Source organism: Xyrauchen texanus, chromosome 5, assembly GCF_025860055.1.
Source record: "Xyrauchen texanus isolate HMW12.3.18 chromosome 5, RBS_HiC_50CHRs, whole genome shotgun sequence".
NCBI lineage: Eukaryota > Metazoa > Chordata > Actinopteri > Cypriniformes > Catostomidae > Xyrauchen > Xyrauchen texanus.
This window is the reverse complement of record NC_068280.1, coordinates 8,979,904-9,007,521: the sequence shown is the minus strand read 5'-3', so window position 1 is coordinate 9,007,521 and position 27,618 is coordinate 8,979,904. Positions and strand designations below refer to the sequence as shown.

Below are 27,618 nucleotides of genomic sequence, written 5' to 3'. Positions count from 1 at the left end.
ATGAGGAAACAAACCACGGACATCAATAGTGACAAAGAAAGGGAAAATGCTCAGGACAAGGTTTAGGCAATCCTATCCAGGAAAGCAAGTTCATTTTGGAGGTAAATTTAAAGTTGGTTTATTCAGAGAAACTAGAATGGCTTTTTAGAATAGATTAAGGCAGAGGAAGACTGAAGGATGAAAATCAGTTGTGTTGTACCTTGAACATCATCATCATCTTCAGTTAGATCTATCACAGAACCTTTGGGACGCCCAGGCTGTATAGAGAGACAATAAGTTATGATTAAATGAAAAATGTTGTATAAAACTGCTTTCATAAAAAATAAATCAAATTTTAGGTATTTACAATGTAATAATACAGCTATTAAACTTCTCATTGTTTACAAGATATGCTTACCTGAGGTGTTTTGCTTGTTGAAGCCTGATTATCTATTTAAAATATAAAGTAAATCAATTATAATTGGATAACAGTTTATAAATATACATAAAAAAAAACTAAATGAATTTAAGAAATACTTAAAATTATTAAAACAATTATTTCTATTTAGAAATGTAACATTAAAAAATAAAATTGTGAGAAGTATAATTACACAAGTTTATTTATTTCTATACAAATAATTTAAAGAAACACTATTAAATACATAATAAAAAAATAAAATATATTATGAAATGTAACCTCAAATAAAAACAATGTGAGAATTAAAATTAAGGTATTAACGTAAGGTATTACACTTCATGTATTTATTTTCATGTATCCTTTGAACAGGCGAACCGACAAAAAGTGTACAGCAGGAAATTAAATCTTGCACTTATCACTAAATCTGAATTTGATTTTGTATTTAGGTAAAGACATACTGTCATACCTGTCTTTGAGGCCAGTGCAGAGGCTGATGGTGGACCTGCTGCAGCAGCTGCTGATCCTGTTGCTGCGGGCCCTGTGGTTCCTGGAGAAGAGGCAGCTGTAGATACTCCCACAACAGCAGCACACTGTATAGGTGTTCGGGCTGTTGTCACAGATATCCCTGTACTGGGTGAACTAACAGTCCCTGTGCCACCTGGATACACTGCTCTTGCTAACGACATTGCTGGTCCTGACGATGTCACCAGTGTAGAGGAAGACGGAGTAAGAGTGCCTGCTTGTTTTTGTATAATGAAAGTGGTAGCAGGAGTAGTCGTCTTTGCCTTATTGATGCTACTAACTGTAGATAAGGACGACACTGGTATTAAACCAACACCACCAGCAGCATTGACTAATGCCCCATTTTGCCCATTTGCCATTGCTAAAGGCAGCTGAATTAAAAGAGGCTGAATAGACACTGACTGGCCCCCTGATGTTACTGGGGTACTAGTCATGACCCCTGTATTGGGACCAGTCTTTATCAGGAGAGTGCCTGTCTGAGACTGTCCAGGCAGAGAAGTGGATGAGGGAGTAGAGCTTGTTGTTGTGGAGATGATCTGTAAAATAGGGGTGGGGGAAGCTAGTGCAGAGGAGGTTGGCGTAGTCGAAGTGGACAGAGGTTTAGGCTGGGCTGGGATTGCTGGGGAAAGAAAAAAATTACTTTACTCAATTAACTCACAAATGCTTTAAGTTGAATAAGTACTAGAATTAACAATGAGATCTATCAACCACTTTTTGAAAGCTCACCAGTGGAATTAGCAGAACTTGTTGGTGGACTAGACAGTTTGGGATCCATTGTAGATTTTACATTGCTATGAAAGAACAGGAAAGGTGGGGGAGCATTATAAATTATAACAACAGAATGGTGTGTTTAATTATAAAATAAAGAGTATTTCATAATATTTCATATAAATAATACAAATAAAATTAGCGCAAATAATATTTAAATCATTTCAAATATTATTTACTCTCACTTTATACATTTGCAGAGAGGTGCCTCACATTAACAGTAGGTGTGGGTTACCAATTGAAATATAGGAGGCAAGAGTTTTCATTGATAGCTAAATTAAAATGGTAGTCTGTGGTGTTTACCGTTGCTGTGTAGCCTGGGTCATGTAAGTTGCATTGGTGGCCTGAGCAGCAGAGGCAGACTGAGCCTGATAAACAGGTGAGAAAAAACAAATTTTTACCTTAGAAGTGAGCCAACTTTACATTTAAAATTAAAATCACATTTAGTCTGCAATTAAAAACTGAAAAATTTTACTATAAGCTTGGTTAAGGACCATTCCAATGACTTGTTTCAGTCTTTATTCCCAAATTTTCTGAACTGGTTCACACTCTTACCTGTTGAGCTCTCTTTGAGTTCTCGGAGGCCTGATTAGCAGCACCAAACTTTTTGGCTAGCCGTGCAACCTTAGCCTAAAAAAAAAAAAATCAGAAGTTTCATTCAGTATTTTAAGGTTAAGTGTCTGGTACGATCCGATTTCGGTATGATGCACTTGATTATGAGCAGGGTATTTGTACAGCAGGAAGTCAACCAGAGTGGCCTTGACCACCAAGGTAAGCTGGTACACACAAGAGACTCATTTGTGAAAATCACTGCCAGTGAGCACAAAACAATGTTTTTGTTTTTTGCACCTTCATTAAGTTAAAACTAAGCATGTTGTGAGGTAGGCTAGTATTGAGTATGGAGTGGTGGTGGCGTAGTGGGCTAAAGCACATAACTGGTAATCAGAAGGTTGTTGGTTCAATCTCCACAGCCACCACCATTGTGTCCTTGAGCAAGGCACTTAACTCCATGTTGCTCCAGGGGGACTGTCTCTGTAAGTCGCTTTGGAGAAAAGCATCTGCCAAATGCATAAATGTAAATGTAATGTAAATGTAGTATTATTATACATTTTATAGACACATTTACCTAAATCTATTTCACAACATTACTTATTATTTATTGACAAACATCTGTTCTAATGGATTTACACAAGAACAATCTTTCACCAAGAATCATCTCTGAATTTTTGGCAAGCCATTTTATTGGTTTGTACTTTCTTTGCTGATTATATCAACTGCTTGACTCTCTCAAATCTATAAGCACCATAAAGAATGCGAAAAAAAATTCCAGTTGAGGGCCAGTCATTTAATAGTGAATATAATCAATTAATTTTATGCAACTGAAAAAAAAGAAAATCCACAATGGTTGCAAAGAACAATTTAATTTAACACACGAGTGTTCGACTATTTGGCTGCATTTAAAACTCAGGAGTAGGACTTAATGCGTTTAAAGAGTAATACATTGAAATTAAATTCTACGTTTTAGGGTGATCCATCAATTAAAATGTTAAAATCAAATAAATTACGATTAATTCATCGCAAATCAATTTGCTGAGAAAAGACCTGAAATAAAGAATTCAAAAAGGCATTACATTATTGTGGCAGACGAGTAAATCATTGAATAGAAATTTCAAAAAGTGGCTTTAGATGTCAATATTACATTTTCATATGATTTAACATAAGTCATCCATTTGAGTTTTTCAGTCTGTCTGATGTGGAGTTGGTGTCACACTTGTTTGTTTGCACACAATGCATTTTTGTAGTACATCTGCACTATTTTGTAACTCTTGGCCTATATGAAGTGTCTCACTCTAGTTGTAGTGTCTCCCTGGTTTTCAGTTTCACATCATAAACTGTGTTTTTAGGACACAGTGTCAAGTTTAAAAGTAGCGTGAAGACACATCCTCCCACATTACATTTTTATTCCAAGTGTTGTCTAGGGCATGATTAAGTAAGTCTATTTTTTAATGTGTTATTTTGTGTGTAATTAAGCCCTAATTGCATTGAAATCACAAAAGTGTCTCCCATTTCACAACATTTGACCATCAAGTCACTCTAGCTTATGCCGGGCATGTCTTGCAGTTGTTTACATGTAACAACCCTTTTACCGAAAGTGCTACTTGCGAGAATGAGCTTTGTGTTCAGCTCCCATCTACTGAAATTATATTGTTAGTGCCCTTTAGTGGTTTCAAGCAGCAAATGCATAATTACCGCAACAGTGAAAAGTCAATTCTGGAAGTGTTCGAAGACTACCCTGTGTACAAAAGTATTAACTATTGTACAATTCTATCTAACACGGTTTCTCTTTTTAAGGTTTAAGCTTAAACACTCACCTGTAGTGTGTTAATATGCTGCATAGCATTCTGTTGTTTGGTTGCATTGTCAATCTTCTCCACTCTCTCCTTCAGTTCTTTTACGCTACAGTCAAATACAGTCAACTGCAGCACCCGTAACCGTTCCTCTACTAACTGCTGCACCATCTAATAGGAAAAGAAATAAAGTGAATTAGTGTCTGGCAGGTCCTATGCAGTAGGGATGTGCATTCTGGATTTTGAAAAGTAAGATTTTGTAGTATATTTACTGTAAACACATATCCTACATGCTTCAACACATTGAGGAACATGCCGTTATCTGTGATACTCATGGCAGAAGCATTCCAAACATTGTAGATATTAAGGTTTAGGTAGAAAGATAACAAACCTTCTCCAGTTTATGTCGGCTCCCAGCACTGGCTGTAATTTTCAGCTCCAACTGAGCCTCCAGCTCCTCACCATCCAACCTTGCTCGTTTTCCATCTCTCTCCTCCTCGATTTCTTTGTCATCATCATCTTTCTCTTGTGACAAAGATCTCTTTGTACCAGCAGGGGTGCTGTTGTCTGCTCCAAAGCAGAGGCAGGACAAGGGTTTAGGCATAAAGGCATTGCCTGCAACTATTGAAACTCTGCTACTATCATCAGTTGATCATTTACATTTACATTTATGCATTTGGCAGACGCTTTTATCCAAAGCGACTTACAGTGCAATTATTACAGGGACAATCCCCCCGGAGCAACCTGGAGTTAAGTGTCTTGCTCAAGGACACAATGGTGGTGGCTGTGGGGTTCGAACCAGAGACCTTCTGATTAACAGCCCTGTGCTTTAGCCACTACGCCACCACCACTCCACTGATCAAGCAATCATTATGAGACACCAATTGAGTAAGCTTAACCAATTAGATTGTAAAGTAACTCAATATTCTCTCAAAATGAAAGATGCACAACCAGTCAATCGCAAGCTGCCAGTTGATCTCTTAATTTCTTGAAAATCGATATTTTCTTCTCCAAAAATACTGCGTTTGCATCCTCACATTTTACAACTACGTGACACAAAATCCTCCAGTGTGAACATGATTTGGCCTCTCTGTTAATTCTCATTCCATTGTGCAGTTGACTGTCAAACAATTAGATATTGAATAGTTGTTAACAAACCAGTTGGGTCTCTTGTGGTTCTCACCTCCAATGTTTTCCGAAGTCCCTTTGTCGTCTTTTTGGACCTCTTTCGTAATATTTGTATTCATCTTTTCCTCCTCACTTCTTGCTTTTTCATCTTTCTCTGCCTGGATTTCATCCTCTTCACTGAGGCACAGAAAGCCCTCTTTAACTTCGGGATCACATTCTATCCCAGAAGAAGGAGAGGCAGAGAGAGGAGAGGAGTAACTTTTATTGCTTTTCTCCCTTTTCTCTTCTGAACGGTCACCAATGGAGGGTGTGGCCATGAGAGCATCATCCATATCCATAGCAGCCATCTCCTCACTGGGCACTTTCTCAGTCTCTGCATTTTTAAGGTCTCCTTTTTCAAAGGGTGTTGTTGGAGAACTGGAATGCTCTGAAGTCTGGAGGGGGGAAAAAAAGATGAAATTATTTGATTATCTTAAAAAGATGGGACCCTTACCACAAGATTTCTCTAGTTCACATCGGGCTCAAAACAATAAATATTCCAGCAAGGTGGTGTTGAAATTACACATTCCTAAAGACATGCATTGAATGAAGCCGTCTGTAATAGGTGTTGGATGCGAATTATTAAGAAGAAAACAACTGGACTCTTTTATAAATTTGGCAGTTGCATTTATCCAAAGAAAATAGGTGCATTCAGGGAAAACATTTTATTAGTTTGTAGGTTCCCTGGGAATCCAACTCATGACCTTGGCATTGCTAGTGCCATGCTCTACCAACTGAACTACAGAAAATACAGACCCTAAAGCAATCTCATTGCCTGCCTCACCTGCGCATTATTGCAAGTTGATACAACAATATCATTCTTCTCATTAATTGGTACACTAACTGGTTACAACCTGAAAGTGAATAATTTGAACTATATTTTGAGTTAAATGGAAGCCAAAACCCTTGAATTCCTTGCTTGGAAGAGAAACTCACTTCTTTCTTTTCCATTATATGGTCCTCATTCTTTTCGCCATCTTTGCTCTCATTTTTTCCTTTCATCTCCTTGGTTTTCTCATCTCTCGCCTTTTCTGGACTCTTCTTAAGTGAAGGAGAGGGTGAGGTAGTCTGTGTATTGGGTGGAGAGGGAGAACGGGAGACAGAGAAAGACAAAGATGGAGAAGGGGAACAGTGAGATGAATCATTGGCAGGTGACATCAAGTCTGTCTCTTTATGATTCAAGTCGTTCTCCTTTACTTTATCTTTCTCGGTGTGGGTGCCGTTCACCAGTGGGGTCTGGGGTCGTGAGGAGTAAGAGGTGGAGCTGGAAGAAGTGGTTGTCAAGGTGTTGTGGAGAGTTTCGAGCTGCTGACGATCACTCATCTTCATTGTTTTCCTTGCACGGAAGATTTTCTTCTGAGGTTCCTCTGGTACAGCTACTTCCATTTTCACCTGTGAAAAACGGCAGAAGTATTAGTTGGTCAAACGGACTCGAAATATTACAGTTACCTTTAAACAGGCTGAGTATTTCGAAATTCCAGCACTCGAATAAACTATTCAAATCCATGTAAAGTGTCATTACTGAAGAACAGCCACAAGGTGTCACTCTATCATCTCAACCATTTCCTGCTCCTCTAGAATTTTCTCCTGACCTCGACTACAATACCTTCCTTTAACTGTAATGCAACCATAACCGTAGTGCTGATTATATGTGGACATCTTAAGATTTTGCCATATTTGTTTAATAGTGGTTCAGCCAAAGCAAATATACTAAACAGTTTAACTATTTTAAGAGCTGTTTACCCAAAATATCAGTCTGAGTTGAAGTACCTCTGTAAATAACAAGTCCGTAAACCACCTATTGAGAATGTAGTTGAACCTGACAAAAACCAGTAACCTTTTTCAGTTCAACTGCCATAACTAGCTAGTTGGTAAGGCCACAACAGTCAGCAGTGCATCTGATTCCAGAATACCAAGAGGGAGACCAGACTTTGTGTCCACCCCATTCAACGTGATTGGTGCAATTCTTAGCCAATAACAGCAGCACACAACAGAGTCTGCTAGCGACAAGAGGAGTGATTATATAATGCAGATTTTCAAGCTACTATCGTGTTTAAAAGCTCGCATACCCATATTTCTGTCTCAGTGTTATGTTGTGGGGGTGGGGTGTGTTTAAAGTAATAAATAAATTAGTTTGTCTTACCAGGCTTACGCGATGTCTCGTACTTTTCTGTTCATGGATTTGTTGAGGATCCTAAGAAAGGAAATATAGAAAAATACATCTTAAAAATTATTTACAATTCTGTTTCGCACGTGAATAACAGCAAATTTCTGATTAATTAAATATCTGTCTTAAGATTATCTAATAGTCTCATTGTTAATTCTAAAACCATTCTTTAATTTTAGTAGTGCAGTCCTATACTAATTAATAGGTTGTAACTTCTGAAGTGTTGTCTATTTATGAGTTAATCCATCTAGTAATGCTGATATAATTCCCTAGTTCTATGCATATGGACCACAATACATGTATTTAGTAGCTAGATGTTATGACCACAAACAGTGAAAAGTACCAACTGTTCAAAAATAAAATTTTACAGTCTACAAAGAGAGACAACTACTGAGAAAATGTATTTGAGAAATAAGATAACACCTTGTTGATTTGACAAGGAATACGAGCAGATTAAATATTTACCTTTTGCAACACTTGCACACCTAAATTTAAATGTAATTGTACAAACTGTAATTCTGACAATTTAAGGTATACTACTAATAATAAACTATTTGCATTAAAAAAAAATAAATAGAGAGGACGGGTGTCAAAAAAAAATCAGCACTGTCAGCACTCGTTAAGAGACTCAAGAACTTGCTGTTTTATGCATAATGGGTAAAGAATAATCACCTGACCCTGTAATTTATATTTGTCCACATTTGAAAACTCATTACACAAGGCATGCACCTAATGCAGAACAAAAATATGGCTAAATTCTGAAAATGCTTCAATCTTGTTACTAGAGTATTCGTCCTAACAACAGGGCTAGAATTGAGCTTGTAGCCTGCACATCAAATGCCAAAACTGTTTAATACTTTAGAAAATGGCATGATTTTCTCTCACACAACCAGAACAAGTGGCAAATATTTTCTGTATTTTCAAAAAAAAATGTTTTTCCAATAAGTAAGATTTGAGCCAGTTAGTGGAACCCTTTACTTCCAATTAGCATCTGAACCTTCGTGCAACTTCATTCTAATGCTTCACATCAACTTTATTCTTGTGCTCCGATATATATAATAAACTTTGGTCCATCTGGACAACAACTTCAACTTCCAGTCAACAGCTACTTTTCCCCCAAGGCCTGGTATCCATGATAACCATGGCAAGATTGTTTTTACTTATTTGGGTTGTAAAGTCTCCAGTCTCAATTTAGTATTCCCTCCCAAATATTTAAGTGCTGCCAAGTCAGATGCATGACAGGTGACTAGGGTGCACACACACACACACACACACACAAAAAGAATGCAGTGATGCATTTTCTGCATGCACCATGAACGGTTTCTCTCATTAAGCTATCTGAAATTCCATTAGTAAATGGTCTGCACTTATATAGCGCCTTTATTTAAACTTAGCGGTTACTGAAGCGCTTTTCACTGCAGATCATTCACCATTCACACACACACACACCAATAACAGCATAGCTGCCATACAAGGCGCTAGCCTGTCATTGGGAGCAATTTGGGGTTCAGTGTCTTGCCCAAGGACACTTCGGCATGTGGAGTCATGTGGCCCAGGACTCGAACCGATAACCCTGCGATTAGTGGACAACCCGCTCTACCACCTGAGCCACAGCCACCCATATAGTAGCCCATATAGTAACCCATAAGGAACATAACTGAATAAATATTTTACATTTACATAAACGGAAGTTAAAAGACAAATGTGGCGTAAAACTAAATAAAAATGTCTATATATTCTTCCACATCAGCTGTTTTATGCCTACAAAAAGGACGTTCATTTTACAAACATGGCTGCCATACTCTAGGAAGCTGCTGCTTCTAATGCTGATCACAGCGCATAGGCTCACTGCGCACCTCCCCCACCCAGAGTGTGAACATAGACACTGAGGTTGCTGCTCGTTGCACAGAGTCAAAATGGTCGCCAGAGCTCTGGTGTACAACCAGATGTACATTGATTCTCCTCCTGAGGCTTGGACATCCAGAGGTAACCCATTTTTCAATCCGTTCCCCTTATCAATTAATATTTGAAACCAAGAATGTTTGCCATTTGTCTTCCATTTTGGCAAAACAATTTTTTTTTACATTAAAATAGCCCATTTTGTCTTGAAAAGAAATGCCAGAAGGTTGCAACCATTTCTATGGTAATTGCCGACAAATAAAGTTTTTATACATTCCTCCAAGCAAAAAGTCATGACTACTAAAAGATCACAATACGTCTTCCTCATACGCATTACAAGTAATCTGTTCTTCCTTGTATGAAAGGACACACCGCTAACCGATAATTCCACAATCTCAAGTCACGAATGCAAGATAGATGATCCCAGCCGCACTAGAAATGCAAACTTCTGGATATCAGCTGCAAGGATAAAGGCAAGTTTAAAAATTATTTAAAAGGTCTGCAAATACCACAGGACAAAATATGTAAACACATTAAAAAAATTAAATACAAATAAAAATACAATTTTCAAAATCGCGCTCTCCACAAAAAAGAAGAAGCTAATCCACCTTAAGCGTAAACCGCACTAAATCTGAAACCGTAAATGTAAAGACTTCAGTTCTAAAACAACCTTGAGTTGTAGTCCTCAGGAGTAGGCCTTGATTTGTAGCGAGCACTAAAACGGGAGCATAGCTGGTTTCCAACTACCTCAAAGCAAACACTGTATACTGAATAGAAAAACAGAGAGGCAGCAAGAACGGCAGGGGGAGGGGTGGTAGGTCTGGTGTGAAGAGGTGGAGCACATTCTTTGTTAGGTGTTGGCTGTAACTACAGAAAATGGTGTAGCTACCACACAATTGTTGCGTTACAAACAGAACAGTGTTAGCGGAAACAAAATGGGCACTTTTCACTCATAATTAGACTTTAAACTCTTACATTACCTTACACAGACTCACTGTCTTACCAGCAATATTCTAATACCTGCGATTGTGAAAGGTGTTGCAAAGCAAAACATTGATCAATGAGCCTCTAGATAAGAGTGGAAAATAATGTAGAGTAAAGAGAATATTGACAGAAGGCAGGAAAGAGAAATAAACTGGCATGTGCTTAAAAAGCTAAACTGACCCTCCCCCACTGCTGCATTACAGGCACAGAGAAAACAGGGTGGAAAATTACTGCGATACAGATCGTACCATTTCAACAAAAGGGGGTTGTCTACAGCCATATACCTATTTAGACTGAACAATCCTATGGAATAAAATTTACTTTCATGATGCCAGACATTTGGGCATAATCCAACAATGAAACAAGTAAAAAAAAAATTGCACATTTGTTTTTCCTTGACTATTCTTTCATACTCACTAACATGAGTAACACATCACATTCTGACATCAATCCCCATTATAATCTTTCAGAAAATTATAGTCTTCCATGACTAAATTAAATAAATCCAAATTGCTCACAAGAGAAAACACAACAAATTTAAAGACCATATGAAATAGTTTTTTGTGGCTTTTAGTCAGTCCATTTGCTTTGAAACCATCAATAAGTTAGTGTTCTCCTAACTCTTGACAACGATAAACTTTTCCAGATATACTTCAGGGAAAATAGACCAAAAATATTGATGACTCATCTTACACTACTCAGATTTCAGTTCAATCAAATGTTCCCTTGGATGAGCATAACAAACCCATGATAGAAACCTACAACCAAAAGGCAGTAGTAGCTCACATTCACTCACACGTAACATGTACACACCATAAGATGGCGCCATGACTCAAGAACATGCTGTGTTCTTGACATAAAAGCCATGAATGTAGAATGCTCAGGGCAGCTTTCCCAAAAGCATAAGTAAGCCGAAGTAGATCTTGCTGCCAATGGTCTCCACGATCAACTTAAGCTTGCTCTGCTTTTGGCAAAGCAGCCCCAGTTCCTGTATACTGCATATAACATTTTGTGCAGACCACATTGTTTTTACATTTCACAAAACATCTCGGTTCCCTGAGATGAAGGGAACTAGGCATTGCGTTTACTAATGCATATGGGGAGTGCCTTCATACACGACCTATTTGAAACCACTAAAATAACGGCAATATCGCAATATTGTCTATGGTGTTTGAGCCCCACTTGTTTTGGCACGAAACTGACCGCTATAAAATGGAGCATAGACACCATTTCCTCTGAATTTCTGACTGAAAACAAGGAGCGCATTGCTCGTGCCTCAAGAACTCTGAGTCTTGTGGTGCGGCTAGCATTCGCAATATCTCGTTCCCTTCGTTACATATGTAACAAAGACGTTTCCTTATGTCTTCAGTCCACTTGGCATTGTGTTAATAACGCATATGGGGAACAGAATCCCATCACACCGCACTAAACGACATAAATTCCTAGAGAGGAAACATGGCAACGCAGTCTTATGGGACGGCGACCAACATGAGAATGCCGCAGTGAGTGATCCTCTTGATGGCCAGGAGGAGAGCACTCATAATGAATGTATGAGCTATAGCCATAAAGTATTAATTACTCCTTATGAACCTGGCCGGAAAGGGACTTTAATTAAGTGATTGTGACTATGGAATTATAACAGCCTGAATGCAGGCGGTTGTGTAAATGATGCGGAGCCCATACTTAAAAAGGGGGCATAAAATATATATATATATGCATACATGTCTTGTAAGGACACACCATTAGTCCATGCCCATGAGGAGGCCATGTCTCTAGTTGAGTGTGTTTAATTGTGCAAGTCTGACCCTGCGATTCGTAAGCCAGGGTAATTGCATTGACAATCCGGTAAGAAAGTCTTTGCTTGGAGACGGACATTCCTTTTGCGCATCCTCCATAGCATATAAAGCGCGGATCAGACAGTCTGAACTGGCAAGTACGCTCAACTTTTGTATGTAGTGCCTGCACAGGGCATAGCAAATTCAATGATTGTTCCTCATCTGAATTCAGGGGGAAGAAGGCCTGAAGGTGAACCACCTGCGCTTTGAAGAGTGTGGTCAGGACCTTGGGTACATACCCTTTCTTGGTTTGACAGTGACTCTTGAAAGACCGGGGCCAAACTCCAGACATGAATTGTCAACTGATTATGCATGTAGGTCATGACCTGTTTTACTGAGGCCAGAGCCAGCAGTAGTGCAGTCTTAATAGAGACTGTGTCCTTGCTGTGTGACACCAATCAGAAAACACCTTCCATTATAGTGCGTAGAGGCGTCTAGTGGATGGTGCTCTGGCTAGTAAAATGGCGTTCATAACTGAACACACCAGTTCTGGTGCATGTAGTGCTCTCCGTTCAAGGGCCACACATGCAAGTTCCACAGCTGGGGCTGGGGATGCCAGATTGTGCCTTTCGCCTGAGAGAGGAGATCCCTCCATAATAGTATTTCCCATGGTGAGCTGTACAGCATCTCCATCATTTCCGGAAACCATGGCTGGTTAGCCATTACGGTACTACTAATAGAATGTTTCCTTGTCATCTCAGACTTTGCATATGGTAGAGTTGATCAGGGATACCGGAGGAAACGCATTTTTGTTTTTCACCAGCCATTTGTGTGCCATTGCATCCCTTCCTGGCGGGGGCTTGGGACTTCTAATAACAGAGGAGACAGTGGGCATTCTCAGCTGAGGCAAATAGCTTGATTTCTGCTTTGCCAAATATTTCCCAAATCCTCTGAATAGTTTGAGGATGAAGTCTCCTTTCGTCCGGTATCATCCCTTAGCGTGATAGTAGACCCGCACCATAATTCAGGCAGCCTGGGACATATGTCACTCTCAGGGAGAGATGATGTTCGTTCCATAGGAGGGGGGTGACGCGTCATTCTCGACAGTGGTGGTTCCGCCTTGGCTATTTATATACCACAACTGTCATGTTGTCTGAGCGAACCAGGACATGACAGTTTGATATTTCTGACTGAAAAGCCTTTAAGGCTAGAAATACAGTCGATGGCTTTAGGCACTGCGGGACACTTGCCCCAGCACGACACATCGCTGGTAAAATGCAGGAGGAGCTGTCTATTGTGCTAAACAGTGGCTGGATATAGTGATACACATGCGTCATTGGTGCTAAGCACGTCGCGGCACACAACGCTTCAGCCAGCACTGAAGAGGTCTCATGGATACAGCTGCCAGGATGCTGAGGTCCGTTCACCAGCGAAGCACTGCAGTGGAGCGGATCGCCTTGAAGATTCCATCCGCTGACTGGTGTGTATCAACGGCGAAGGTAGAGGGTTGAGACAAGGATGGGGTAATTGCTGTCTTGAAAGGAAGAAATTGAGGAAATGTTTTATATCGGTCAGTTCGTGCCAAAACAAGTGGTCAGATTCGTGCCAAAACAGGCAGGGCTCAAACACCATAGCCAATATTAGAAAATTGCCGTTATTTTAGAGAGGTTTCAAATAGGTTGTGTATGAAGAAACTCCCAATATGCGTTAGTAAACGCAATCTCAATGGACTGAAGTCGTAAGGGAACCCAGCTCCGCATTATGTTCGCTGGTAATCGCCATCTTGAAAATTACATCGAATGACACTTCACACCGAGGTCGGGGTTTAACTGATCTACTCCAACTTCACAAATCGGTTGTCCAACTTCAAAAGGCATTCCCAATCATTATTTTCAAGAAAGAGGAGGGGAAACACAGAGTTCTGAGTGGTCTGGAATGCATCATAAGGTATATCTCATCAAAAGTAGTCAGGCAAGAAGATATCAGCAATCTGGACACATTTTTCTGCATTTTTGACAACCTTTGTATGTGATTTTTGTGATCCAATCACAAAACGTATTGGACCCAGTTTACATCTGTATTTATCTGTATTTGTGATCGGACCACCCAAAATGTATCTTCACACCTCCAGCGATATTGTTATAAGTCCTTGTGCTGTATGTCGCTAGTAGGTGTTCCTACTGCTGTCCCTCTACCGTTATTGGTGGTCTGCACAAATGGCCATATATTTGAAAATCACAGATGAGATGTAGCCAACTGCTGGTAAAACAAAGATATTTTAATTTGAAAAGTAATCAGTTCTCTTGCATCTAAAAACAACAGCACTCAGTGCAGCACATCATGAACAAGATTAACAATGGTGTAAGCGCCACTGACTTTACACGCATTGGACGTCGCTCCAGAATGTCACTGGTCATTTGCATAAAGTTAAACTTGTCTCAACTTTGTCAAGTCACTTGCCACAACTACATCTGGTCTCCATAGGTTGCTCGTGTTGCCAGAAGTCGTTCTGTTTTCATAAAGAATGTATGATATTGTGTCTATTTGTCGCTGTGCATCACTGGCAGAATGAATAGGGCTTAAGTGTAAATGGTTTATATGGCTTCCAACATATGTCTGGCCTAATATTTAGTGGACCATATTAACTTTGCCGTTGTGCTCAATGGGTCATCGGAACTTTGAATAAAGCTAGTGAATTTCCTGATTCCTTTCCACCCCCCTCTTGTCGTCTCCCTTTCCTGTAATCTTTCTACAGTGCCTATAAATAAAACTGACAAAAGAGCAGAAAAAAACATTCCCTTGAAAATTAAGCTAAAGCCCTTCCCCTTTTTCCAAAAATCTAAACTAGTTAATTTCTAAACTCTATAGATTCAGAATTAAAACTATTTTTTTATTGAGCTGAACATTGGAATACCATGCCCCAATAAAACAAACCAAGCCAAACTCTTCAAGATAACTGCACAGTTGTTCAATTAAATTATACAGTGCAGAAAAAAAAAAACGCACATATATTCAAGTATAAAATGATCAAAAGAGAAGATGTAAAGATGCACAACATCTTTTTAAATACATGGAGAAGTGTGAAAAAAAAACCTTCTAAATAGTAAAAATCCAATAAGTGTGTTGCTGTAAATTTGTATAAATCTAAACAAAGGGCTATGCCAACTAGCTGGACTAGGATCGCCAATTCCAACGTAGCACTAGCTACTAATAAGACTATGCTTGTCTCGACAGTAATTTCAATCATCTAAATGCAAGCTCCAAAAATATGTTCAGAGTAGCAGCTCGGAATCATAGTCCATCTTTCAATCGTTACTTTTCAGTTGGCCCAGTATATCAGTTATCAGCACTTTTACATGTTCTGCTTTGCTTTTGGAGAAACATACAAAATGGATTGAAATAATGGTTTAAACTGAGCTGAGATTTCTGCATTCATTTTTACCCAAAATCAAAGTCAAATAAGCCAAAATATTTTGTAAAATGCAAACACTAAGGCTGGGGGAAAGTGTACAATTTTATGAAGACGTTACTGTTCCAGTTCTACAGAATTCCATGTGGGCCAGTTAATCCGCTCTATCAACCACAAGTAAAAGCAATGTATCCCTGCTAAATACTGAGTTTTGCAAGTAAAGATCCCCCTGCGATCTTTGACACACATGGAAAAAATACATGGGCACAGGCAGAAGAATAAGTACCCATGTTTTGGCAGTTACAAACACTGTGAAACTGCTGATCTACGCTTCTTATGGTGTACATAACAAAATCTAATTAAACTAACTAATAAACACCTCACACAACTGGGTGGTTAAAGGCAGAGGCAGAACATGCCAGAAGAAGTTTACATGAACTAAATATTGCTGAATGAACAAATATAAGAAAACATGCAAGCTACAGCAAAGCAAACTTAGGTAATACTTTCTGTCATTTATATTGTTAATAATCCCTCATTTCAATTTTAGTTTTCTAGATGTTTGTTTAGAAACAGACATTTCTAAACAATTCATTTCCCATTCATTTCGGTAAATTCTGAGCAAAAACTGTATTTTTTGTTCCGGTTTATGAAGTTCCAGAGCCTCCTTTCCAAAAGGTTACCGGTTAGAACAATGTCATTGATAAGCACAGATGAGGACTGTCTGAATGTCGAGAAAATCTTGGCCACATGTGGACCGCACAGACTGATAAAGAAATTTGCATCACATGGAACTTGAGAATAAAATGGAACAAACACGTAATACTGCAGGGATTAAGGAAACAGTAAAAAATAAATAAATAAATAAAAAATAATAAGTTGCATACCATCAAGGTGTAACATGAGGTGGACAAATTTATACTATATATTTTACACTGCTCAAGCTTTTGGCTATACTTCTCTGGACTATTTTTGAAATTCTTAGTCACTGCTAACATGTTTGGCTCCTTACGATTAATGGCCTGTGTCTATACCATTCCTGCTTGTACGTTTTATTTTGGTTTTTGGTTTCCAATAAAAGCAAGTGTAATGTACATTTTATGATAATAAAAAAAAAACAATAAATATGGCTTTGCATTCATTGGGACCTAAAGTAAACCCATAGACAGCTAAAGCTGAAAGTTGTTAGTGAAATATGTACAAATGTTTTTAGGGAAAAACAAGCTTTACTCTTCAGATGCAATTGTATGTGCAACTAATTAAAGCCATGACTGGAAGAAACTGGTTGGAACCAGCGGAGGCTGGTTTAAAAATGGGCTATGCCCTATAGAGCTCTCTGAGGAGTCAGTTTAGCACTTCGAGGTTTGTAGTAAAGCAATCAGGAACTAACTAGTGGAACACGCTACCAATTTTTTAATTAACTGATCTTTGATGGCGTATATAAACTTTGCTCATTGTCTGAGATTAAAATTTTACAAAATGGTCAAACTTGCTTTCAGGCACTGGAGCTTAAAATTCTTCTAAAATTACTGAAACCAAACATGGCACAACAGCAGTAAACTGTGCACACAGCTGCTACAACAGAGAACCAGATTTACAGCGAGGTCTCTTTAAGACCTCCCCCACTCTGCCATTTCATACTCAGTGCTGTACACTGCAATAACACAAAATGGCCACCAGATCTGCAGCTGAAAAGACAAACAACTGCAGGTGCACCATTCATGTGAATTAAACAGGAAAAGACAAAAAATAAACTGAAGAGGGTCAATTTCAAAGGTTTTCTAATTTAGTCTCCAGCTTATATGTAGCATGCTTTTGTCCGAATCTCTCTGGTTCAGTAAGTTAAAGTTTCGACTGCTGCACAGGCAGATTCTTTTGCTTTCAAAATGGACCCTTTTCACAGACTATGGCATGATTGCAACGTAAATCAATGGAAACCTTTTTATATTTTTTATTTATTTAGTATAAACACTATTCTTTTTGTTATTATTTAAAAAACAACAACTAGTCAGCACTGCCAAAGAGGGAGTGACCATATGGCATTTTTCTACTGACTGTCGTAATCCAATCTCCATTTTTTTTCCTCTTTTGGAATATTGCAACAACCCAATACTGGAATTTTTCTGTTGCGGTTGCAAATAGGAGCGCAAAATAATATTTGCAGTAGTTTCCCCATTCACCACTAAAGCGTACCCCATTATAGTTTACTTCTGCATTCCTAACCCGAAAATGTGAAAAGGGTGCCTTGGCAGCTTTTAATCATGCTTCATCAATGATTACGTTAACATGGATACCAGAAAGCAGCGTATTGCAAGAAAGCGGCATATTGCAAGAAAGAGAGTTCCCGTTTACATGCTCGAAACTGCCTTCTCTTTACTCCCATAGATGCGTCTCGGTCAGTAAGCAACTTTCTCCACAGCAACGCAATTTCCCCGCGAAGCTTATGTAAATCACAAACAAAGTATCAGAGGAAGACTTCAATATTTTATTCTCCATTGTTTCGCTTTTATTTCTAAATATTCCAGTTGTTGCTGTGTTTGTTTCCTTAACTTTCCATTGCGTTATGCAAGAATTGCAATGCAATAGTTTCCCTCTTACATACATACATACTAGCACATATAAGCGAACGTGAGGGACAATCGATATTTTACAGTAGTGTGTAAACGTAAAATAGTTTATAGTGTATGTGCTTTTCCTGTTGTCGGGCTCCATTCGATGACGCTAGTTCTCCTTAAAAACCTGTTAGAATGCCACTTGTGTGTTTACACGGCCACATTAAGCCACATATTCTGGGAGAAATATATGTGTGTTAAACCGCTTTCTCTTAAACGCCGTAATGAAATCGGCGTTCCCGTTTACATGACGTTTCAGAATGCCACTTTCTGATAAAACCCTGGAAAAAAGTGTCTTCAATCGTTGATACGACAGAGGCATCTTCTGGATAATGGAATGATGGTTTCAATCTTCACGTCAGGTGCGTGCTGTCCCTGTGATTCCGCCGAGCTATCTGATCTTGCTTCTGGCTTTACAGGCAGTCTTGACATTCGACAAGGTACAATAATGTGAATGCGGTCATATCTTTTGACAATAATTGTGTATGGTCCAGTTAACCATTTTGTATAATATATTTTAGAAATGTGTAAAAATCCATTATTTTGTATAATTTAGGGGTGAAATGGTTCTCTGTAAAAAAAAATAAAAAATAAAAAAAACCAAACTGTACGGTTCAAAAGTTTTGTTTCAGTAAAAATGCACATTATGCAATGTACAGATCATGCAATTTTGTAATTATTGAAACCTGCCATTTATAAAATATAATTAATTGTTTAAATTCTAACATAAAAGGAAGACATGGTAATTTTATAAGGTTAGAATAGAAAAAAAAAAAGTTTGCACTAGTAAAAGGTAAAAGATGCCTCTGGAAATCAAATATGAAAAAGTTGATTGTTGACCCTGGTTCCATCTGACCTATACAGAAATTGAGAAAAGTAGCCCCCCCCCGTGAGATTTTGGCGAGTATGATGTAACATTTCTGACGTTTTAGCATTACCAGTTTTATTCACCTCAAAATGTGTAAAATCCCCCACATATGAACCATGTAAGAGGGGAATTCCCCCTCATTTTCAGATATGAATTGAAATCAGGCCCTGGTTAAGTATAGTAGTGCAGATCTGCTTCTGAGTCAAAACCCGGCAGCATCAAATATGCATTAATGCACCATATCTAACAATAATTCAGTGAAGACTTGGAAACATCTGAGAAGTGTAATTTTTACCTCTAATAATGTTTCCTCATATCTGTATAGTATTTCTACATAGTTCTACAAGTCTTCAGAGCATGCAACATCCAAAACGGGCAATCAGGCAAAGAAATTTGTGATGCAGCAGTTTCCTTAAGGATCAAAGCACATTTTTTCAGGCAACATGAAGTGGTGTAATTCCAAAAAATTACTGTGATAAACCCTTGGCCTTCAGTTTCATGAAAAAACTAAATTAACCGGTTATAGCCAGTTACCAGCATTTAAAAATACAGTTTTTACTTTGGAACAATTGAAAGTCACTTTGTTCTGATATTTGGTAATGTTCTGCTAAAAAAAAAAATTATCATTTCGGTTTTCAATTTCATCCCTTGAACATTTAGTCCCTGTTGTAAACTAAAAAACGTCAACGCTCATTAGAGCAAAAACACAAAGGTACTCAATTTTCCTTTGCTTTGCTTTGTTCCAAGTTTAATCAAACACACCTGAAACAGCTAACCAAGGTCCTAGCTTGTCCATTACAATCAGGTGTGTTAGAGGGTTGAACTTCAACTCTACTAAAAGGAAAATCTCCAGAGCAAGACTGAGTACCTTGGTATTTTGGTTTAAAATATTCAGTTTTAGCACATATACTAGACATTTCTTAATGAAACACATTACACAGTGTTTTTATTTTATTTAATACATTTAGCTAGCAACATCCTGCTAATACTAGAAACAAATCGCAATCACTTTCCCACAGCGAAAATATCACAGTTAATTACATTTGGTATATCTTGTAAAATCAACCACACTTTCACAGAAAGATTCTAATGAAAAGTCATATACAAGGTTAAATATGAGACAGCAACAGAGAAAACAGAGCTGTGACCTTACACCGCTATCCTGAAATGCAGGCCACCTTCTGCTTGGAGGAGAAATATGCAAGCGTGTCTAGCCCCCGTGTGATAAACAGACTAGCAGTAAAAACCAGTAAAGATGGGGGAGGGGCAGAGCGAAGCCTGTACCATGGATTTTGCAGGGGTGCTACGATTATTATTCATTCCAACTAATACGCTAATATGTTTGACATTGAAAAATAGGCGGTACTGTACATAACTGCAAGGGATAAAACATGATTCTCTTTTAACTTTGATTCATTAAATTTCTTCAGATAAAATTTTTTCTTATAGGATTAACTTTAAAGAGACCAAGATCTGAAACAGAATTGAAATGGAGATCTGTTCAAAAATAGATTAGGTCTCATCATATTAAACTAGCTGAAATTAGTTGTGTTGCACAATCACACAGCAGTGTAGCTCCACCCTCTTGCTACCAAGTAACAGCAGAGCAGACTATGGAAAATTACTGGAGAGTATGGGCCATACCATTGTAAGAACTGAGAGGGGGATACTAACTTGCATGTAGGACTGAAACGATTAGTCAATGTTATAAAAAAAATTGTCGACAAAATTGTTTGCGCCTGACTGTGGGGAGGAAGAATTACACAGCACACATTCCAGATGCACTCTAAACTTTCACCAAAAAGCTTCAGGTGATGTAGATTGCGAAGTATGAGGGAATTATAATGCAAAAAATACAAAATAAGTAAAAACAGAAGCCCTCTCATTGTGGAATATGTGGAGTCTCTTATAAGGAAACACTCCAGCGTTACATCTTTAATGCAGTTATATTTAATGCATTATAACTTTAATAAAGTTCAAATAATACGGAACCAGGTCATGTCAATAACTACAAACTCTGAAACTGGCATTTCTCTGTGTGGCCAGAGCCTCTTCTATGAGTTGTGCGAATGTCCCGATCTAAAGGGGAGAGATTGAAAATGCACCTGGCTGAGACACACTCTGTCGCAAAGTCCCTCGAGCGCTCACGCTTAATGCAGCTAGATTATAACGCAATGGCTCACGGCTTATTAATATACAGTATGTCCCTTTGAATTTCTTATAGTGAAGAAAATTGGCAATACTCAGCTTTATTAATAATAAAGAGTTTGTTTTTTGTGAGTTAAAGATGGATCAAAGTGAACAAAAAGTTGAAAGAGAGTAGTCTTCACCCCATTATACACTGCCACAAAATATTTTTTTTTATTTGTTTTGGCTTGTTTTCCCATATAAATATCTAAAACTCCTTTATAACAATGTACATTTACTTTGGGAACTACAGTTGAAGTCAGAAGTTTACATACACTTGGGTTGAAGTCATTAAAAAAAAAATGTTAACCACTCCACAGATTTCATATAAGCCAACCATAGTTTTGCAAGTCATAAGGGATATCTACTTTGTGCATGACAAAGTAATTTTTCCAACAATTGTTTACAGACAGATTGTTTCACTTTTAATTGACTATATCACAATTCCAGTGGGTCAGAATTTTACATACACAAAGTTAACTGTGCTTTTAATCAGCTTGGAAAATTCCAGAAACGTATGTCAAGCCTTTAGACAATTAGCTTCTGTTAGGAGGTGTACTGAATTGGAAAAATCAAAGGGAAAATCAAAAGAAATCAGTCAAGATTGATTCATCATTGGGAGCTATTTCCAAATGCCTGAAGTGAACCACGTTCATCTGTACAAACAATAGTATGCAAGTATAAACTCCATGGGAACACGCAGCCATCATAATGCTCAGGAAGGAGATGCATTCTGTCTCCTAGAGATGAACGTAGTTTGGTGCGAAAAGTGCGAATCAATCCCAGAACAACAGCAAAGTACCTTGTGAAGATGCTGGAGGAAACAGATAGACAAGTATCTATATGCACAGTAAAACATGTCCTATATCAACATAACCAGAAAGGCTGCTAGGCGAGTTAGAAGCCACTGTTCCAAAACCACCATAAAAAAAAGCCAGACTACAGTTTGCAAGTGCATATGGGGACAAAGATCTTACTTTTTGGAGAAATTTCCTGTGGCCTGATGAAACAAAAATGGAACTGTTTGGCCATAATGGCCATAGATATGTTTGGAGGAAAAAGGGTGAGGCTTGCAAGCCAAACACCACCATCCCAACCGTGAAGCATGGGGATGGCAGCTTCATGTTTTAGGGGTGTTTTGCTGCAAGAGGGACTGGTGCACTTCACAAAATAGATGGCATCATAAAGAAGGATATATTGAAGCAACATCTCAAGACATCAGTCAAGAAGTTAAAGCTCGGTCGCAAATGGGTCTTCCAAACGGACAATGACTCAAAGCATATCTCCAAAGTTTTGGCAAAATGACTTAAGGACAACAAAGTCAAGGTAATGGAGTGGCCATCACAATGGCCTGACCTCAATCCAATAGAAAATTTGTGGGCAGGCCTCGCCCACAACTGGTGACAGACTCCGCCCTATTATCAAAGATCCTCCCCTGAGTGATCTAAGCACAGTCTGCCATTTTTTTCTGTGCTGGAGCAGCTAAACCTGGAACAGTATCGGCTCCGATACTGAAGCATTTAGACGAATCGGGTGTCGGTCCGACGAGCCCGATCCAAATCTGATACTGTGTGTTAGTCATGTTTATTACTGTCAAGCTCCAAAAATGACAAAAGAACCATAAAAACACCATTAAAGCATTTCATATGACTCATGCATTTTATCAAAAGCCACTTGAAGACCTGCGATAGCTCTGTGAAACACAAAAGACTGTTTAATAACTAAATATATAGTATGTGCATCGCCGGTGCATTTGTGAATGGTGCTGCTCTGTTGACACAAACTCATGCACAGGCTGGTCATGCGCTCGCGGCTATTTTTAGCCTCTACAGCAGTGCGCAATATTTGAGTGCTACTCAAGAACAGCTTCTCAGATGTAGATGCTCAATAGTTCGGTTCACTTATAATATGCATTTAGAACGGCACCGGAGGTGCATTTTACCAGAATTTGATTAAGAAGCAAATTAAACTACAGTGAACTTGCCTACAAACAGACACTTACGTGAATTCCTGGAGAGTTTAGAATGTCAATATAAAAGCGTGAGAGTTTAAAAAGTGCACGATTTAAATATATTACTGTTGTATTTAAAATAAAAAGACAATAATAATAGTATTAATACAAATTTTGTATTATTATTATTGTCATCATTAGCATTTTTTTCCAATTTATAACAATATTTAAGTTGAATGGATTCCAAAAATTAACTGTGTGAATGAAAATTGGACTGATGTCTTACAACTAAATTGAAGAAAAAATAGATCTGAATCCAGATGCAGGTTGAAATTTATTTAAAAAAAGAAAAAGCCAAAAATAACACTGGTTTCTTTTCTACTGAAGACAAGACTGGAATTAATGTTAATTTTACTGCTACATTATCCAGTATACCAGTTTATAATGAAGTGTTTCTTAATAAGCTAAACATTTATATAGAAATAATGTGTAGTTAGAGGTTTGTGCTTCTTTACATATTAAAGAGTACTCCTAATTATTTCCATGCAATAATGTAAATATATTCTAAACTGATCATGTAAAAAAACAACACCGGTATCTGTATCGCTCAGACTGAGATTTCTGATATCGGAATCAGAAAAGAAAATGGTATTGGTGCATCCCTAGTATCCATTGTCTCCGATTGTATTCACATGTCGTTATTTTTGTGCTTACTGTCTATAATTTATAACCACACCTTTATTATGCACAATACAGTAAGATGATTGTCACCTTATCAGTGTCTGACTCTGGTTCATACATATGGCTGAACTCCGGTATTTATGGTGTCAGTCATATTGGTTCTGATTTGTTGTTGCTTGTCAGGGGACAAGATGAATAGTAGGTTAAAAGCTAATGATTAATCGTTGCAATAGTCAAATAATCGTTCTAATAATCGTTAGATGAATCGATTATCAAAATAATCGTTAGTTGCCGCCCCACTTGCATGTCACAATAGATATTTTTCACACTCTGGGTTTTGGAAAGCGGAAGTAAATGTTTAAGGGTAAACTTCAACAGTGGTGAATGGGAGTGAATGGGAGACCACGGCAAATATTATTTTCACTTACCCATTTGCTCCAAGAGCAAAAGAAAAAAAGTCCAATATTACATTTGAATGACTTTCCAGAAAATAAATAAAAATAAGACATTGGAGTATTAAGAGAGTCAGATGGGAAAAGATGCCAAATTACTGTCACTCTCTCAGCAGCTGTAATAGAAACCCACTCGCAGCTGTGGTAATTCATTTTTTAAAACAAATTCTAGGGTAACATAACCCAAAGCATAATGTTAAAAACCTACACTCAATATAAAAAAAATAAAGATAAGACATGAACTACTGGACAGTTTTCTTCTAAGGTCTACCTGGTCAGAGGTCTGACGTGTCTGCCAAGCAATGAGCTTGTTAAGGTCACCCCCCAAAGGACATTTTCAAATAAACACACAAAGATTTGTTGTTCGAACATTACCAATTCAGGAGATAAATCTTTAAGAGCGGCTTCAAACTTTGCCCATGATTAGACGGGAGAGAATGCAAGCACTGATAGCAAGAATCACACGAGTAGCTTAAATGGAAGTGGGAGGGAAACTTGACTTGGACTCTACCATGTTTGCCAAGGTATTTTTAAAACATGTTAACTCCAACACCAGAAAACAGTGTTGTAACATTCACATAGTCATCTCTATTGTATGTTTCAAAAGCAGAGTGAAACTGAAGTAAAAACTGTACTCAGTGACCAGAACAATATGTAAGACCTTGCCACAATTAACAAACCATGCCAGAATCCAAAACTTCACTTTAAAGCGACAACATTAAATTATGCCGTGGGTAAAAAAGGCTGCACACAAAAAATGACCGGTAAGTATAAAATGAGAAAAGAAAATATGTCCTTAAATTAAAACTCATGGAAGTGAGAACACTCCCCCACTACTGCATAATGTGCGCAGTTCAAATGGTAGAATCAGACTGGCAGGATCGTACTACTATGAAAAGAGGGGTGTGAAACAGATGCACAACTTCTTTTGAATACCAGAGGTGAGGAGCATAAAAAAGCTGCCTAAATTATAAATGTATAGTGTGTTGCTGTGTTCAAAGATTCGATATAACTCTGCACATTGGATTGTGACAACCATAAGCAAAATAGATATTCCTCTGCAGCACTAGTTTTAAATGCAGAGGAATCTTCTTGTCACGGCAGTATTGCAATCATCTTAACGTCAGCTCCAAGAGGGAGTTCGGAGTAGAGCAGCATGGAATTAAAGTCCATATAGTAATTTCAGTCATTACCAATCAGTAGGCTCAGTTGATCAGTAATCAGCAGACAGAAACTACAGACTTTTTCACAAATGTTGATTTTGGGGGGGAAATATGTGTGAATTTTTAGTAGAGTAAAAATGTCAGTAGTATGAATTCATTAATCAACTACATCAACCACAAACAGAGCTTTTCAATGGTAAAAAATGCTTTATTATATTCAAAAGGTTCTGTAAGGTGAGGTCCTACAGCAATCTTTGCCACACAGGGATCTGCAAAATTGCAAGATGGACTAATATTATTCAAGCTTTTCCCAAATGCTAATTTAATAGCAAAAATGACATCCTCCGTGTAGTTTACGGCATAAAGTATTACAGTGCTTGCTGGTGTTTTTTCTCTGGATCAAGGTCCATGTTTTTCCCTGCATAATCAATTAGCTGCAGTGTTTCCTGTTCCAAAATAGACAACACATTCTATTGCATTGTCCTCTCTGGTTCCACACAACAACAAAATGCAGAATGAACAGTGTCAAACAAAAGCTCCCATGTGCCAGTTCTTTTTAACTCCTTGGTCAAAAAGACTCATAAATCGGTTCTAGGTCGAATCATTATAATGACACACTCAATGAATTGGCTGCTGGTTGCCGAATTAACATCCGACTCACTTCTGTTTCACTCAGTACTAGTGAACTTGGCTCTTATTAGAACAGATGTCAACTAAATCACTCACTAAAATTATGCATTAGCCAGGTGATTACCACTTACAATGTTGTACCTCACAAACATAAAAATCAAGATCTGGGTATGTGAAAATGAAAAACATGTAGCAGAAGTTCTCTTTAATGGAGATCCATTATTGATGTTGTATTCCTCAACAAGGTTTCATTTTATCCTGAGAAACTACCATGCAATGTATGCGCTTATTGCGCAAGGTAGACAGATGACAAAGAACCCATGATTAATTATAACACTTAGAAGCAACGTTGTAGCTCTATTTTTCATAAAGAAGAGTTGCACCTTCTTTTTCAAAGTATGGTCCAATGGGAATAAAGTAAAACATGTACATTGCCTCTAAAAAAGTGGCATAGTATCAGTGTGTAAACTGCATAAGGTGGACAAGTTTTATAAGATTAGATTGGTTGCTAAAGGTTCTCAGGAAAAGGGGAGATGCCTTGTGCCAGAACTAAGCCAAGTTATTAAGGTTATGGAGATCATGGCCTGGGAAGCTCAGCGGGTTTTGACGCTGACTACCACCCCTGGAGTCACGAGTTCGAAACCAGGGTGTGCGGAGTGTCTCCATCCAGGTCTCCTAAGCAAACAATTTGGCCCGGTTGCTAGGGAGGGTAGAGTCACATGGGGTAACCTCCTCGTGGTCACTATAATGTGTGGTTCTCGCCCTCGGTGGGGCGCGTGGCGAGTTGTGCGTTGATGCCGCAAAGAATAACGTGGGCCTCCACGGTAACACACTCAACAAGCCACGTGATAAGATGCGCGGATTGGCGGTCTCAGATGCGGAGGCAACTGAGATTCGTCCTCCGCCACCCGGATTGAGGCAAGTTACTACGCCACCACGAGGACTTAGAGCGCATTAGGAATTGGGCATTCCAAATTGGGGAGACAAGGGGAGAAAATAAAAAAGAAAAAGGTTATGGATATCAATAGTTTATTACTTTTTGCTCTCCACTGGTTTGCAATTACAACATTGCTCTAGCTTAATAATATTCTGGTCAATTTTTGAAATTCTGTATTATGGCTATTACTGCTAATATAGCTGGCTCTTTATGATTAATTGCTTGTGTTTAAATTATTCCTATTTAAAAGTTTCTTTTGGCAGTTAAAATGAACAGTTATTGTCAGCAAAATGAATAAATCTAAATGTAACGCTATGATTTTTGCTATTGCGCAATAAGCATAGCAAATATCATTTTGCGCTCCCGTTTGCAACCGCAACAGAAAATATCCAGTAAAAGGTTCCTGTGACTTTACAAATGAGGAAAAAAATCAGAGATTGGATTACGAAAGTCAGCAGAAAGACGCCAAATCTACTGTCAATCCCTCAGTGGCAGAGATGACTAGGTTTTTTTTTTTTATTAATAACAAAAATAATAATGGTTTATACTAAATAATTAAAGGTTCCATTGATTTATACTGCTAAATAAGATGGAAACATACCATAGTCTGTGAAAAGGGTCCATTTGAAAGCAAAAGAATCAGCCTCTTTTCAAGAGATTCTGGCATTTAAGACATGCATTTTTTAAAGTCAGAACTTAAA

At 38.2% G+C, this 27,618-nt stretch overlaps 1 protein-coding gene across 6 annotated transcripts in view; it reads right to left on the bottom strand.

The window, feature by feature from the left end:
• Positions 1 to 27,618, bottom strand: part of LOC127644265 (activating transcription factor 7-interacting protein 1-like) — a 66,783-nt gene that overhangs the window by 7,174 nt on the left and 31,991 nt on the right. For 4 of the 6 annotated variants that reach the window (XM_052127364.1, XM_052127369.1, XM_052127365.1 and 1 more), the window contains exons 2-13: positions 7,346 to 7,396; positions 6,400 to 6,594; positions 6,139 to 6,270; positions 5,219 to 5,597; positions 4,427 to 4,602; positions 4,060 to 4,206; positions 2,243 to 2,317; positions 1,991 to 2,055; positions 1,646 to 1,710; positions 864 to 1,538; positions 398 to 429; positions 200 to 257 (exon numbers count right to left, since the gene is read on the bottom strand). In XM_052127364.1, coding sequence (XP_051983324.1) covers positions 200 to 257; positions 398 to 429; positions 864 to 1,538; positions 1,646 to 1,710; positions 1,991 to 2,055; positions 2,243 to 2,317; positions 4,060 to 4,206; positions 4,427 to 4,602; positions 5,219 to 5,597; positions 6,139 to 6,270; positions 6,400 to 6,588 — 1,993 coding nt within the window. In that variant the 5' untranslated portion in view covers positions 6,589 to 6,594; positions 7,346 to 7,396. Of the gene's footprint in view, positions 1 to 199; positions 258 to 397; positions 430 to 863; positions 1,539 to 1,645; positions 1,711 to 1,990; positions 2,056 to 2,242; positions 2,318 to 4,059; positions 4,207 to 4,426; positions 4,603 to 5,218; positions 5,598 to 6,138; positions 6,271 to 6,399; positions 6,595 to 7,345; positions 7,397 to 9,938; positions 10,028 to 20,069; positions 20,091 to 27,618 lie in introns of those variants that run through there. The other 2 variants (XM_052127368.1, XM_052127367.1) reach the window with 2 other exon arrangements.